The 14,093-nt window shown below is 41.9% G+C and overlaps 1 protein-coding gene across 29 annotated transcripts in view; it reads right to left on the reverse strand.

Moving 5' to 3' along the window:
* Nucleotides 1-14,093, reverse strand: part of phactr4b (phosphatase and actin regulator 4b) — a 187,444-nt gene that overhangs the window by 141,386 nt on the left and 31,965 nt on the right. For 20 of the 29 annotated variants that reach the window (XM_078932858.1, XM_078932862.1, XM_078932856.1 and 17 more), the window contains 2 exons: nucleotides 11,946-12,119; nucleotides 550-630 (listed from right to left, as the gene is read on the reverse strand). In XM_078932858.1, the coding sequence (XP_078788984.1) occupies nucleotides 550-630; nucleotides 11,946-12,119 (255 nt within the window). Of the gene's footprint in view, nucleotides 1-549; nucleotides 631-11,945; nucleotides 12,120-13,081; nucleotides 13,211-14,093 lie in introns of those variants that run through there. The other 9 variants (XM_078932866.1, XM_078932853.1, XR_013648178.1 and 6 more) reach the window with 8 other exon arrangements.

Below are 14,093 nucleotides of genomic sequence, written 5' to 3' on the forward strand. Positions count from 1 at the left end.
GGAGCAGAGGGAGCTTGTGGCCGATTGACTGTAGTTGGGACGTCACAACTACATGCTTTTTCCAACAGCTTTTTTCCATATCCTCCTGATTCACAACAATTAAAAAATGAAAATGCTCTGAAAGACTGTTTTAATCATAATTTTCTTTATATATATCCTCCCATTACGAGAAAAATGCCACAAGAACATGTTAAAAAAAATCAAAAACCAAATGTTTTTTGGAGTTGGTCTTTAAAAACTCATGCAGCTCTAATAAAAAAGCTCCAGCAACAGCAGGGCAAGCAGAAAGCTTCAAGCTATTCAGCTGCGAGGCACAATTCATTCCACTTTTACTCAGCTCTGTAGAGTAACATGTCATTTTAAACAAATACTGCATTAGTATGAAAACAGCTAGCAAATGAGCCTTTTAGGATATTTTAGACACCTGCTCTTACTTTAGTGTCTGTAGTAGGGAGGGGAAGGGTGGGGGATGATGGCTTCAGGGCCAGCATTATCAGAAGAGACAACCACAGTGCAAATAGATCAGCTGAATCGCAGGAGCTGTCTCACCGTTGTCTGGAATCTCTTTGAGCACACCCTGTTCAATCAGCTCCTGTCGCGTTCGCCTTGTTGACATCTTCCTCTCCAGCTCTGCCATAAGCAAACACAACTCACACAAATGAATGACCAAATTAAACACATTTTGTTTCCTTCTTTGCAGAGAAAACAACAGGAGTAACAAAATAGATTGTTGCATTTGGACAAAGAGACCTAGAATCTCTCTGAAGTGACTAGAGCTATAATGAGTATCCGAATACTCAGATACTTGCGATCTTTTCTCAAAAAAAGGAGTACAAATATCTGTGGTGTCTAAACAGCTGAATGCCGATCTTTTCAAATATATTGTAGCCCAGCAAAAAAAATACACTTCAGGAAATGTAATTAGTGCTCTAATATTGCAGAATAATGATGGATTTTGAGTATATAAACTAAATAAACCATATGCGCTAGGTCAATGGAAGTCAATACATTTAAAGTAGGTCTGGTGAAGGTTCTCATTTACAAAGTAAAACTATCAAGTGTTTTATGTAGATGGAAATTGAGACTGAAGTTCAGTTTACTAAAATAAGTTCTTAAAAACTGATTTAGTTTTAAAAATACAATGTTCCCTTGTTTATCGCGGTGGTTACATTCTAAAAATATACTGAAGTCCACAAGGTACAATTACAGATGTGTATTATGGCTATAAAACCCCTCACAACACACACATTTTTCTGAGACAGACATGAAACATTTTCACACTTTTCTCTCTTGTCTCAAAGTTCAAACCTTCTTAGAAAAATAGGTTCAGTATTATTTAATGAAAAAGATCTGCTAACGATCAAAGATCTATGTAGATTTGGCAATGCTGATTGCATCTTGTACAGAAGACATGACAACGTGTTGTGAGATCCAGGGCTCCAGACTAACTTTTTTCACTAGGAGCACAGTGGCCCCTAACTGAAAATTTTAGGGGCACAACCAGAAAATTTAGGGGCGCATACCGTAAATTAACATGCTAACCAAATCTACTAATTTCCACTGCATTACTAATAAATACTTTAATAATAGATGCAGAAATTACAATGTGCTGTTTAAATTCAGTTTCACATTTTATTCTGCACTTTTGAAGATGCAACAAGAAGGTAAACTGACAGCACCATCGCTGTCATGGAAATTTATCTTTGTGACACCAAATAGGTGCAGCCAAGATGCACAATAAGCGTGTTTGAGATCACCCAGGTGAACTCAACGCTGCGCAGATCACCTGGTGTGTGACATATATTTTTGTTTTTGCTCCAACATCAACTGTCAATCATCACAAAAATATCGCGAGAAAGGGGTGGGAGCAAGGGGCAAACCTACCCGGACACAGCTGGAAACTGAACTGACTGAAAGCTGCCCTACTGACTACAAAACAATGCATTATGGGACATGTGTCCTGATGGTTTTTGTAGTGGAGTGATTAATTAAAATAATTTAAAATACCAATTCATTAAAAAAGGCTACATACATCACAAAACATTAAAATAATCATAAAATATATAATAACACAGATCATACTAAGGGGGGAGAAGAATATTAAAACTAAATTGAATGTTAAGGACAAATCCATCTTCCTGTTCTCCTTCAGTCTTGCTGCAGATTCGCTTTCATCTCACAGCCCCCCCCCGCCTGGTCTCCCCAATGATCCAGGCGAGGTGCCGGTTCATCTCAAACACGTCTATCGTTGCATTTTCCCCACGTATTTTCAGTGTGTCTAAAACTAATGTTGTTTTTGCTCGAGCGTGTTTAAAGGTCAAGCCCTGTTAGCTGTCACGCATGTAGTTGTGGGACATTTATTCTCCTCAGCTGACCCGACTCCCGCGGGAGCGATGTGCTGCCGTAACGGCCGTGCATAACCGTTTGATGCGCCGCCGTAACCGTAACCAAAACCTAAACCTTCCTCCGGTTCTGTGCGGCCCAGAGAAAAGTTCAGCACGGACTGCATGTATTTAGAAAATTACGAGCGAATAAATACGTTCTAAAGGAAAGTAAGGAACTCCTTAATGTGTGTGGGAGGGGGCTGTCAGGTGTCCTGCTTTCAAACCCTGTCATTGTCCCGCCCCCAAGAGTCATATACCCCACTGTGATTGGTTGGTCAGCTCCGCGCACGACAATGAAAAAGTGTCATTCATACAAACTGGCGGGCTGCAGTAACATTAAACCTTCATATTAAGGCGGGGACCGCAAAATATCATCTTGGGGGCCGCAAATAGCCTGCGGGCCGCGAGTTTGAGACCCCTGCTGTACACTCTGGCACTGGTACACTAGCCGCAGGTCGGAAGAATGAATCAATAGTTTGCTTACCCATAGTTCAGACGCACATATCAGGTTGTGATATTTGTCTCCGTTTCCTTCCCACTGATGTTTACGCGCACTCGATTATCTCTAGGCCCCTCCCCCTACACGCATTCAGCCACTCACAGTGGCTTTCCCTATTCTTCTCACACGCAGTGGCCGCCTCACAGACAGGTATCACGCGAGAGTGTACGTACTTGCGTTTCATGAGTATGTGCGCGAGTGTGTGTGTCTGCCTGCGTGCGTGTGGCTTGCGTCTCATTGATTATTTCATTGATCATTGACGTGCCCCTTCCACGTTTAATGTATAAAAAATACGTAGGGTGGGGGAGGCAAATTTACTGGTAGCATATGTGCGACTGGATGTAAAATTCAGTCGCACACTCTCAAATTTTGGTCGCAAAATGCGACCAATTGCTCGCAGTCTGGAGCCCTGACATCGTTGAGTGACAAGGTCTACAGCAAATTAGGACGCAGGACACAGTTTGCTGTTTAAAAATGGCATGCAATATTCCAATGAAAGAAATCTGTAAACTAGCCAGACCAGGATACATAATCCACCATATACAGAGGGACCACTGGAATTAACAATTTAAATAAACATAATCAGGGTTTGTACAGTTTTTTAGCAATGGTTTACCATAAATTTTCCAAAACCTTTCCTGTATCTGATCTTTTCAGTCTGAACGACACAGATCCCATCTTTTTAAATGTGACCCAGGCCACTTGGGTATGTGGTCCTGAATCCGATATATTTACGATCTTTTGAAATGCAACCTCCGTCTGCACGGCCAGGCTAATGTAATGTATAAGTCATCGATACGCTAAAAAAGTCATAATTTTGCGTTGAAGTAGGCGGGAACGAAAACATAAACATCAACCATGGTGATTTTTTGCTGAGACCAGTCAGTGGAAGGGAAGAGAGGTCACCAATTGAATTCATATTTGGGGTGACAGCTCTATTCAGGCCAAACTCCAGGGCTCTTATGGCAACAGAGCATTTTTTTCCAGCAATATGGCCGAGCGTGGTGTTGAACCTTTCCTGCGATGACTCCCCCCCCCCTCTCCGACCGTGGTCAGGAGCGCGGGGGACCAAAGGCGGATCCTCCTTCAGGGTACACTTCCCCGTTTGGACCCTCAGATTCTCCAGAGCGAGTTAATAGAGTCAATAGGATTCATTCTGGGGGAAACCTTATATTATCGTTCTCCTTCCTTCGTAACACACAACACGAATGTGCACACCCGACACACTTCCACACACACTCCCTCCGGCGCTCTACGCGCTCTCTCATCTCTCTTACACACTCGCGCAGCACATTCACATCTCCACTCCACAACAGTGGGTACAGATGATCCTGGCCTTTGCCTTCTTAAAATGCAAAGATTGTAATTGTGCTGCTCCTTTGTGAAAATAAATGTAATAATGCAAAAAGAGCTCTGCTGTTGACAACACTGTTGTTGACATCCATTGTTAACGTTAGCTACTTCCACAAACAACGAGTGACGTCGTTCACCATTGAGTACTCTTCTGCGCATGCGGGTCACTTCTGGGTCATTTCACGGTCACACAGGAGATCAGAAAATTCACATTTAATTGGAAATGTGAACGGCCTTGCAAAAAAAATCGGATTTTTCAGACAATCAGAATTGAGCGTTAAGCCCTGCAGTGTGAACGTAGCCTAAGTGTGAATACCTGGCCCCACCCTTATTGCGAAAGGGAAAATGTGCATATAAGTTCCGGGTCAGCTGGTGCACTTCCTGCCTTCTGCTTCCTACTCTCAGCTGTTGCTGTTGCCACACCAGGACACCAGACACCTTTTTGGACCAAACCATATTTGGGAACCTCAACGCTTCCATTGGGTTCATGTGACTAACCCCAAAAATGCCGGCTCATCGGTGAGTCTTTGCGGCCCTGAAACTAAAAACAATTGGTACAAAGCTATTTCACAGTCACAGAGCAGCAGGGCTAGGGTAATGCTGCACATTTATGGCTTTGTTTTATTAATGATTCTTGTTTAATTGTTTTAATGTAGTCGGCCGAATTCAAGCCAAAGCATTTTTGTTTAAGTTGCTTTCTTTCTTTTGTGTTAATTGAACTCTTTGAACTGTTTTGATAACTTCTTGTTCCATGATGCCAAAATGGCCACCGTTTTTGAATTGGATAGAATTAATATGTTGCGCAACATTTTAAAGTTTGAATGTTTCATTTGTTTTATTTATTCTGCTTTTGATTATTGACGGGATAAAGTTAATTTGTAATTTTAGAGTACATTTTGACTTAAAACTTTTATCCAGTTAGAAACCTTGACACCTTGAATTATTTGACTTGTGTACACCATTTGAATTCTACTTGTAACAGCTGTTTGATTTTGATCAGAACATTGTTTCTCCTGTTTTTGTTTCCTAAAATGATGATGGCTAATCTGAGCTGTTTCAGTAAACCCAGTGAAAGGACTGTGGTTTGCTTTTGTTCAAGTCTGATTTCAGATTTTTTTTCTGACCCCTTCTAGGTCAGGTTTTTCTTTGGGTATTGTCTTTGATCTGCAACTTGATGGCGAGCTACCCAACCACATGATCCTGAGATCCTGATACTACCACCTTCAATAACGACTCACTAGCTGCAGCAAACCTCAACTACATCACCACCAATAGACTTTTGGATATTACTCCATAGGACTCAGACATGCACCCTCGTTTCTTGTTTTGTATTGTTTAAATGTTTTATTTTGTTAATAAAATCAATTGAATTTTACATTAATCGCTGTCTTGTTTTCATTTACACATTTTGGGCTCCTTGAGACGAATTCTGAATATTTCAACTAGCGCCTAGCCCAGGGGTTGGCAACCTTTTTTACTCAAAGAGCCATTTGGGACCGCCCCTAATGAAAAGAAAGCACCCGGAGCCACAACCCGTTTCGACATCATTACATATATTATGCATGTATATATTATATCAAGGGTGCTCATTACGTCGATCTTCAAGGACATGAGTTTAGATCGCGGGCCAGAAAAGATTTAAAAAAAAAAAAGTACTTCTTTAAAATCCACCAAAGTCCTCACTGAGAAGTACGGGACTTGATTGACATGTAGATTGGCCAATCGGACATCCTCTGAAACATACATCACTGCAATTGCACATTGTGTTCTTAAAAGGATGATACCAAAAAACAAAAAAAAAACAAAAAGGATGATACCGCGGCCGCGTTGGGAGGAGCCACCAGCTAAAGTTACGGTCTGATCGCTGCATGGAGCGATGTGTTTGTCAATGCATGGTAGACACTGAGAATGTGGAGAGATCAGGTTTATTATTTTGAAGAGTTCTACTTGGTAATCATGTTTCCATGTTTGATTTCATAATATCATCCCAGAGAGTCTCTGCTTCAACTCCCGCAGTGAAAGCTGCATCTGAATCTGACGCTGAATCTGAAGCTGCGTCTGAATCTGACGCCCGTGTTTTCATCTCTCTGACAGAGTTTGAAGCCAAAGCCCCTCCCCCGCCTCTCTACCTGCTTTTCCTCTCTACCTGTTCACCTGTTAACATCCTCTGCAGCTGAGAGTTGGTTTCCCCGCGCTCCTCAGTGTATTCTACACAGAGAGCGCAAAATACGATAGTCGGGGCGCTCCAGCGCAGCACAAGGATGAAAGAGCCGGACGCAGGTTATAGCGGGGATAGAGCGGGTTGAGCAAATGAATGGAAGAATGCGGCCTGCTGAAGAAATATTCAATATTGTACAGATTTTATTATTAGTCAGAACTTTCTTTAATTTAGAAAAAACTTTTATTTTGCTAAATCAGTCCAGTACGAAAAAAAAACATCAACAAAAGCTGTGTTGGGCGGTTTTTGGCTGGGTCTGGCGGTTTTCAGATGACTTTTGGGCTGGAAAACTGTGACTCTATCTGGCAACACTGGCGCAAACTCTCAGTCTGTCATCAGCGAGTTGCTCTCTGCCCCGCGGTACGTCAAGTTCCCGGCAGAAGACCACACCGGACCGCGTGTGTCCTCCTGCTATCAGCTCTGCAATTCTCGCCCGATAAATACGAGCTCATTTAGGAAGCTGGTTTTGACGTGGTACACGCTTCGTACGGAGCCAGCAGATGAACAAACTAAAATAAAATGTAATTATTATAAAATACTCATTATTTTCCAAAGTCACAGGGAGCCACAACAAAAGGATGAAAGAGCCACATGTGGCTCCGGAGCCATGGGTTGCCGACCCCTGGCCTAGCCCTATAATCTTAAAAGCGTTACATGATGCATAAGACGAGTTACAGCCAGAGTTTGCCTTGATGTGAAGCTGCAAAGGCAGGTAGGGACCATCAGTAACGTACACAAAAATACCCCTGACAAACAATAGCAGTTTCTCAGTAACTCACCAAAAACAATCTCAAAAACATCCTAAGTAATCATTACAGTGCCGTTAAAACAAACTCCACAGAAGTTCATGATATCATTACTCTCTCGAGTAAGCCAGCATGCTTCAGTAATGCAAGTTTTAGACGCGTCCTTATCTCCTCACTTTAGGAATACAACTGTTGTAATCCTAAAAAATATGAAAGCGAATTCTTCAGCAAAAATCAGAAAACGTATACCACTCTCCCAAAGTGAGGGTCCAGCACAGGGGCGGGCAAAACCTTTTTTTACTCATGGGCCAGAAAGGATTCTAAAATTTGACAAAAGGGCCAAACCAGTAGCTTGTGGGTGGAGTTTATTGGTAATCCAACTCATAGGAGAACAAAATAACATAGAACAGCATTATGAAAAAGGTTATAGCAAAAATGTGCTAAAAAGATCATAGCAAAGTTGACCACACCCACAAAGTGAGTGTCTAGGTCAGGGGTCGGGAACCTTTTTGGCCGAGAGAGCCATAAACGCCACATATTTTTAAATGTAATTTCGAAAGAGCCATACAATAATGTTGTGTCCCTTTCCCACACTGCGGCACGGAGACTTAACCTCTTTTAGGGTTCTTTATTCTGGTTACTGTAGGCTGTAACCAACACCATATAATTAATTCAGCAACTCCTCAGTCTCTCCCGCTGAGAGCGCTTCACCCAACTTCTTATTCGCTAACTGCAGCATTAGCCCTCCTATTACCCTTATTTGGCCCATGGCTGAACCCCATTGGTCCAAACTACATAACAGGCCGGGCGACAGAATTGAGAGCTAATCAGCATCTGTGCTTGATGCGTTCAATGAACTCCAAAATTTTGAACGCAACAGGTCAGTCCGCAACAATATGTTTAAAACTAAATATACGAGTGAATGTGTGCATTTTATGTAATGTCAACACTTTCAAAGTACAATAAGTCTGTGGATTCTTTTTAATAACATTGTTATGCTGTTGCTAATAAATGATGAGTATTTCTTACCATTATTACGACTTCTGGTGCTGCGTGGTTTTGCTGATTGCTGAGTCTGGTTGTTACATGGTGAGGTTCTGCTTCATGAGACTTTAAACGTGATCTTAGGTTGGTCTGAATATTCTGTAGATGTGACAAAGACTGCTCACATGCAGACACACACTCACGCTGCAATATGTGACGGGCAGCGGGTATTCGACAGTGGCTCAGGTGGTTGAGCGGGTCGTCCAATGATCGAAGGGTTGGCGGTTCGATCCCCGCTCCCACCAGCCAAAATGTCGTTGTGTCCTTGGGCAAGACACTTCACCCTCCTTGCCTCCAGTGTGGCTCCACTGGTGTGTGAATGCGCATGAATGATCCCGGTGATGGTCAGAGGGGCCGTAGGCGCGAAATGGCAGCCACGCCTCTGTCAGTCTGCCCCAGGGCAGCTGTGGCTACAACCATAGCTTACCATCACCAAGTATGAATGAGGAGTGAATGAATAATGGACACAATGTAAGCGCTTTGGGTGTCTTGAAAAGCGCAGATAAATCCAATCCATTATTATTATTATTATTCAAGTTTTGACAATCCCTGCGCGATTCACCTTGCTGCCCGTGCCCACACCCCCCTTTCTTCCTCACACATCCCGCTGCAACTGCACGCTCTTTCTCAGAGACAGGAGCACGCAGTTGAAGGGACGGTGGTTCACAGGTTTTAGGCTGTTATAAACTCTGTGAAATAATAGATGACAGTTAATTGATGCGGTGCAGATTTTTTTCTCCAAGCACCGTTACTACTGGCATCGCATCGCACCAGAGATGGACTGGTCTTATGAAAAAAAAAGTATAATTAAAGATTTGTCTGCGAGCCACATGTGACCATCAAAAGAGCCATAGGTTCCCGACCCCTGGTCTAGGTGTTCATCCACAGACTGTGCTGCTTTCTGCCCAAAATTGTCATTGGGACTGACTCACAAACGACATAAACAGTTCATACTGGTCAATATTTAATGCTTCCAAAGTTTTGCTTTGCAATATTTGAATATAGTAAGCAAGAAGAACAAAACGTTCTGGCGATATTGAGACGGGCAATAAACAAAACGGATCATGTCTATGATACGGACACATTTGTGGCTTTTCTACTTTTTATTGCAGCTTATCTTATAGTTTTATAAGCAAATTAGTTTGGGGCACAGCCTGATCAGAGTTATTTGCTTTTGTAGTTCTTAAAAAATATTAGAACAAAAATCACAAGATTTGAACAAATCACCGAGCTTCTTCTTTCTTCTGCAGATGTTTTCTCCCTTTTTTTAAGGCTCACCAGCCCGACTTTTCTCATGCTGCTTATGTCGAAGGAATTTGAGCAAAGTTTGAATTTTGCACGTTTCTGGAGCAAAATGCGGGGCTCGACATAGCCAATTGTCCGCTGGCCCGGTCCAGCTCGCTCGAACAGTACGGACCACAAGAATTTATTTTTCACTTGGGCCACTAAAATATCTAGCGGTTAATATACTTTTCACCTTTTTCAATAAAGTATATTTTGCAAAAACGTGTAGATTTACCTCGTCTTCATCGCTTTGAAAGTTTGACGTCCGCCATGATTGTTTTGGTTACGTGGTGCGCACGCATCTCCGCAACAGCGAACAGTGTTCACTCTCCGCATCCGTCGGAGCAATTTAACGGCGCGAAAATAGCTATGGAAGGAGTGGATGGGGAGGCTACTGAAGATGCTGAATAGACGGAAGAATGTCAGAGATGTGGAAGACATGGCAGGAATAGATAGGAATATGTTAGATGGAGTAATGGGTGGAATTCGTAGTATGGACGGCAAGATATTTAATGAATGCATTGAAGAGGAAACTATATGCACTAAGCTTTCAAAGGCAACTCCAAATACCTGAATCTCAGACTCAAATGCAGTTTAATGTCAAAGTACTTCATTTTGTATTTCTTTACAACACTGTAAGCAGTAAGTATTTTTAGTCAAAAGCTAAATGATCTCAGTAATTTAATTTTATTTAATTTTTCAATTATTTAATTTATTAAGTAACTAAAGTAACTAAAAAGTAAATGTAACTTTGCAACTTTAAACAAGTAACTCTGCAGATTTGAACAACATAACAGTAATTAAGGATCTAAAAACTAAATGTAACTTTGCAACAGTAACAAAAAGCAGAACCTCAAGGCAGTCAGAGCAAAAAAGTAAAGAAAACTTCTTAACTATTGATTAACAAATGTGAAACAGCAGTGATTAGAAGCAGCATGAAAACTTCTTAACTAGTGTTACCTACTACACTGCAGTGCTCTCTTCAAAAAATCTGAAACAGACTAGAGCAGATTTAAGTTTGATATGCTCTATTTTCATTCATTGAAAAGTGTATAAATAAGTGCTAGATGTCACCAGAATGCACCAAATTGCAGCATATTAAACTTTGCCAGGGGGGCTGCCCCGGACCCCCCTAAAGTTGCAAACACCTGTGGTGCTTGCTGCGTCTGCCTGCGGCATCCGTCCGTCCTCGGGTCGCGCTGTGCGCGGTGTCGGGCCAGTAACTTTCAGGCAAGGCCAGTAACTTTCAGGCAAGGCCAGTAACTTTCAGGCAAGGCCAGTAACTTTCAAAAACTACTGGCCCTGTGGGCCAGTGCAAATTTCTGGGCTGTGTCAGCCCCTGAAAATGTGTTTCAGGGTCTTTCAGTAGACACAGTTGATACCTCTCCTTGAAAAGCCACTCGTCGTTAAAGCTAAATGTCTCTGGCATGTCGTAGCATTTCACGATAGCAAGCTGAAACTGAAAGACAAACTGCTTTACGGCAATGTGAACTCCCATCACCGATAGCGTGAGGTTGAACTTCTGCCACAATTTATATAAGAATATCATGTTGAACTATTTCTATTTGTTGCATCCAAAATATCAAAATTTAACACATTTTCAAAAACTTTACAGATAATTTCAGATTTCCCACACTTTTCACCTTCTTAAACTTTTTCAGGTTTTTCTAGACAGTACAAACCCTGCATAATCAATACTTGATTAAGAATATTACAGAAATCTCTGGATCCATTTTGTGAGGTCCTTTGACTGTCTACAAGCATGGTAGATAACCATGCTTGTAGACAGTCATAGGACCTCACATACTGCTTCAGCTTAACGGCTGTAAAATCTAAAGTGTGGGAGTCTTTTGGTTTTTCCACTAAAGATAAAAACAGTCAGTTTACAAAACATTTCAGTTAGAAACACTGTTATCAGTTTAGACTAAAGAGCTGTGAATGTTTTCCAGTTGTTACAGAGTCAGTTTTATTTAGGTGTGTCTTCATTTACTATTTTCTTATCTACCTACTGGAACTGCGGTAAGCTAAACTTCGAGGATGGAAAAATTGTAGAAAACATTTTCAGGATTTGTTATTAAATGATCAACAGTGAAAGTGATGTTTTGTTTACTGTTGAGATTAAAAAAGAAGTTGACAGAAAAACTGACTTTTTTCTTTGTTGCAATATTTCTGTGTTTTTGTTCGTAATGTTTGTTGATTGTGGTCTGTTGTTCTAACTAAAGGTTTAAATGATGGTGTTTAAATACATATTTGAATTTTTTTTACATCTAGTGAAAGGACAGGAATATAGCAACCACTCTAAGATAATGTATTACATAGTAAGAATCATGGTTTGATCTGTGAATCAAATCAAATCGCCACATCAGTTAATAAACAGCCCTAAAAGTGACCTGCATTGACCTCTACCAAAAACAAACCTTCAGAAGTTTCCTTGAATTTCTCGCTGCTTTTCTTCTTCCGCCACCTCCACGGCTTAAAGATCTTTCCAAGGGTAGAAAACTTGCTGCCTTTATGCTTGGATGGAGGGGTGCTATCCCCTCTGGAGCTCCCCTCTCCCAGCATTGTGTTGCGATGCTGGTCAGCTTCATCCTCTGAAAGGAAGAAAGCAGAATTCAGCAGGAATCGAGATTTCAAGAAACCTTTTTCTTGCACCAGGTCCTGGAAAATGAGCGCATGGCTCCATCAGGGGAAGTGTGTTCTGACAACAAAGAATTATTTTCCAACAAAGCACCTCCACCGTTAAAAGACGGCCTGACTCATGTCTAGTACCATCTTGAGCTGTTCTCAGGGACTGAGTGTGCTTTGGCAGGGGGGATGCTGAGAGCTCATTGAGCCTTCTGCACATCCAACAGTGAAAGTTTGACACTGGCATTCAGCCAGAGTTTCTCACTGTCAAGTGCTGACATTCCTCAGCTGGATGGAGACTAGTGCCTTATCAGCCTTTCAGGTCTCTGTGGCTTTGATGAGCAGAGGGGCGCCAACAGAGGCAGTAGCAGAAAAAAGTCGGTCATTCAGAATGCATACACAAAGCTAACAGTCAGGAAGCGAGACCTAAAGAACACTGATCAGTACGAGCCGTTGCAGACGCTGGAAGTGCTCCGTCAAAAGGCTTTCTGCAGTAAAGGCTAAACGCTGCGAGGTGCTGAGCGCGGAAGGTGCTGCGAACGTTAGCCTTCTGTAGAGGCTGCAGCTGCTGCATTCAGCAGACATAATATGTATCACTGGAAAGATAACAGACTGTTTTAAAATACGCAGACACGTGCACACACAGGATGTCTTGGCGTCAGCAAGTTCGATTCCCACAACAAAATACTTGATGTGGTTTGTCTAGCAGCGCAATAAAGAACAGCAATATTGTTAAAAGTAATGAACATTTTAGTCAAACAGAACAAGTAATGGTTTTCTTGGACCTTTTTTTCCTGCAGCTGGTTTACAGTCTTTCTAGGAGGCTGTAAGCCTTTCAGCCTGAATGTACTTTATTAACGTTGACTTTGAGTTTAAAGGCCAACTTTCTATTCTTCCCCCCAAATTAAATATTTTTTAAAAGCATTACCTGGAAGAGTGTTTGGAGTCCAGCTTCCATAGTGGCTGGACCTGAGGCAGCATGCCATGAGGAGGCCAGATTTATTCAGCTACACCAATATTTTACATTTCTGTGTGTAGTCCAGCAGTCAAGAACAAGAAAAGGAGTGGAAGGATGCAGAAGGACTTTCAGGGTTCACAAATAACTCCTCAACATAGAAATCCAGCTTATCCCTAAAATAGAGATCAGAGGATTGAGAGCAGCTGCTTCCCTGTGATCCAAACCTGATGTTCTTCTGCGAAGCAGAAAGAAACGCCTGTCAGAAATGCCTCTGATACAATGGCTCAGCTGAGCCAGAGGAGCAGGATAAGAGCTGGCTATGTCAGGCCTGGAAAGTGGCACTGAGAAGACGGAGAGCTAACGCTCTGTAGCCAGCATTCACATGAAAAAGATGCAGTAAAGATCCAACATTAGGAAAACAGGCAAAAAAAACTCCCATCGGATGAGGAATGTTCGAGAACAACAAACTCAACCATCACATTTAAGGACATGTGGATCCCTTCTTAAGCATTTCTCACAGATAAAAACGGCCCGGCATGTCATTGTTTCAGCTGTGTGCTTGCACTAAAGCTGTGTGTTTCTGTAGCTTTGAAAATGGGAGTACAGAGGAAAAAAGCTACAAAGGGAGAAAAAATACAAACACTCATGGAGGAGGGGGACTAGAAACACTGTCACACAATCAGGGTGGAGTGCTGTTTCCTCTTCAAGAACAAAGACAGCATATTCCCCTCAAACTCAACACACTCCAGCACAAGCTGCAGAAACACTTGAAATGAGAAAATAAGGTGAAAAAATAATACAAAAAAAAGAGCAGACACCAAAAATGTCCCGTCATCGCAAAGGCGCTCGAACAGATAGGGTCAGAGTGAGACAAAGGGAATGCGGGTTTCATGTAAATTCCCGGTTTGAGAATGAGTAGTACGAACAGATATTCACAGAAACTCAATGAGGACTGTAGTCTGTTCAAGCTGTTAGTCATCTG

This window comes from Oryzias latipes, chromosome 16, assembly GCF_053564925.1.
Source record: "Oryzias latipes strain Hd-rR chromosome 16, Olatipes_Hd-rR_3.1".
Taxonomy (NCBI): domain Eukaryota; kingdom Metazoa; phylum Chordata; class Actinopteri; order Beloniformes; family Adrianichthyidae; genus Oryzias; species Oryzias latipes.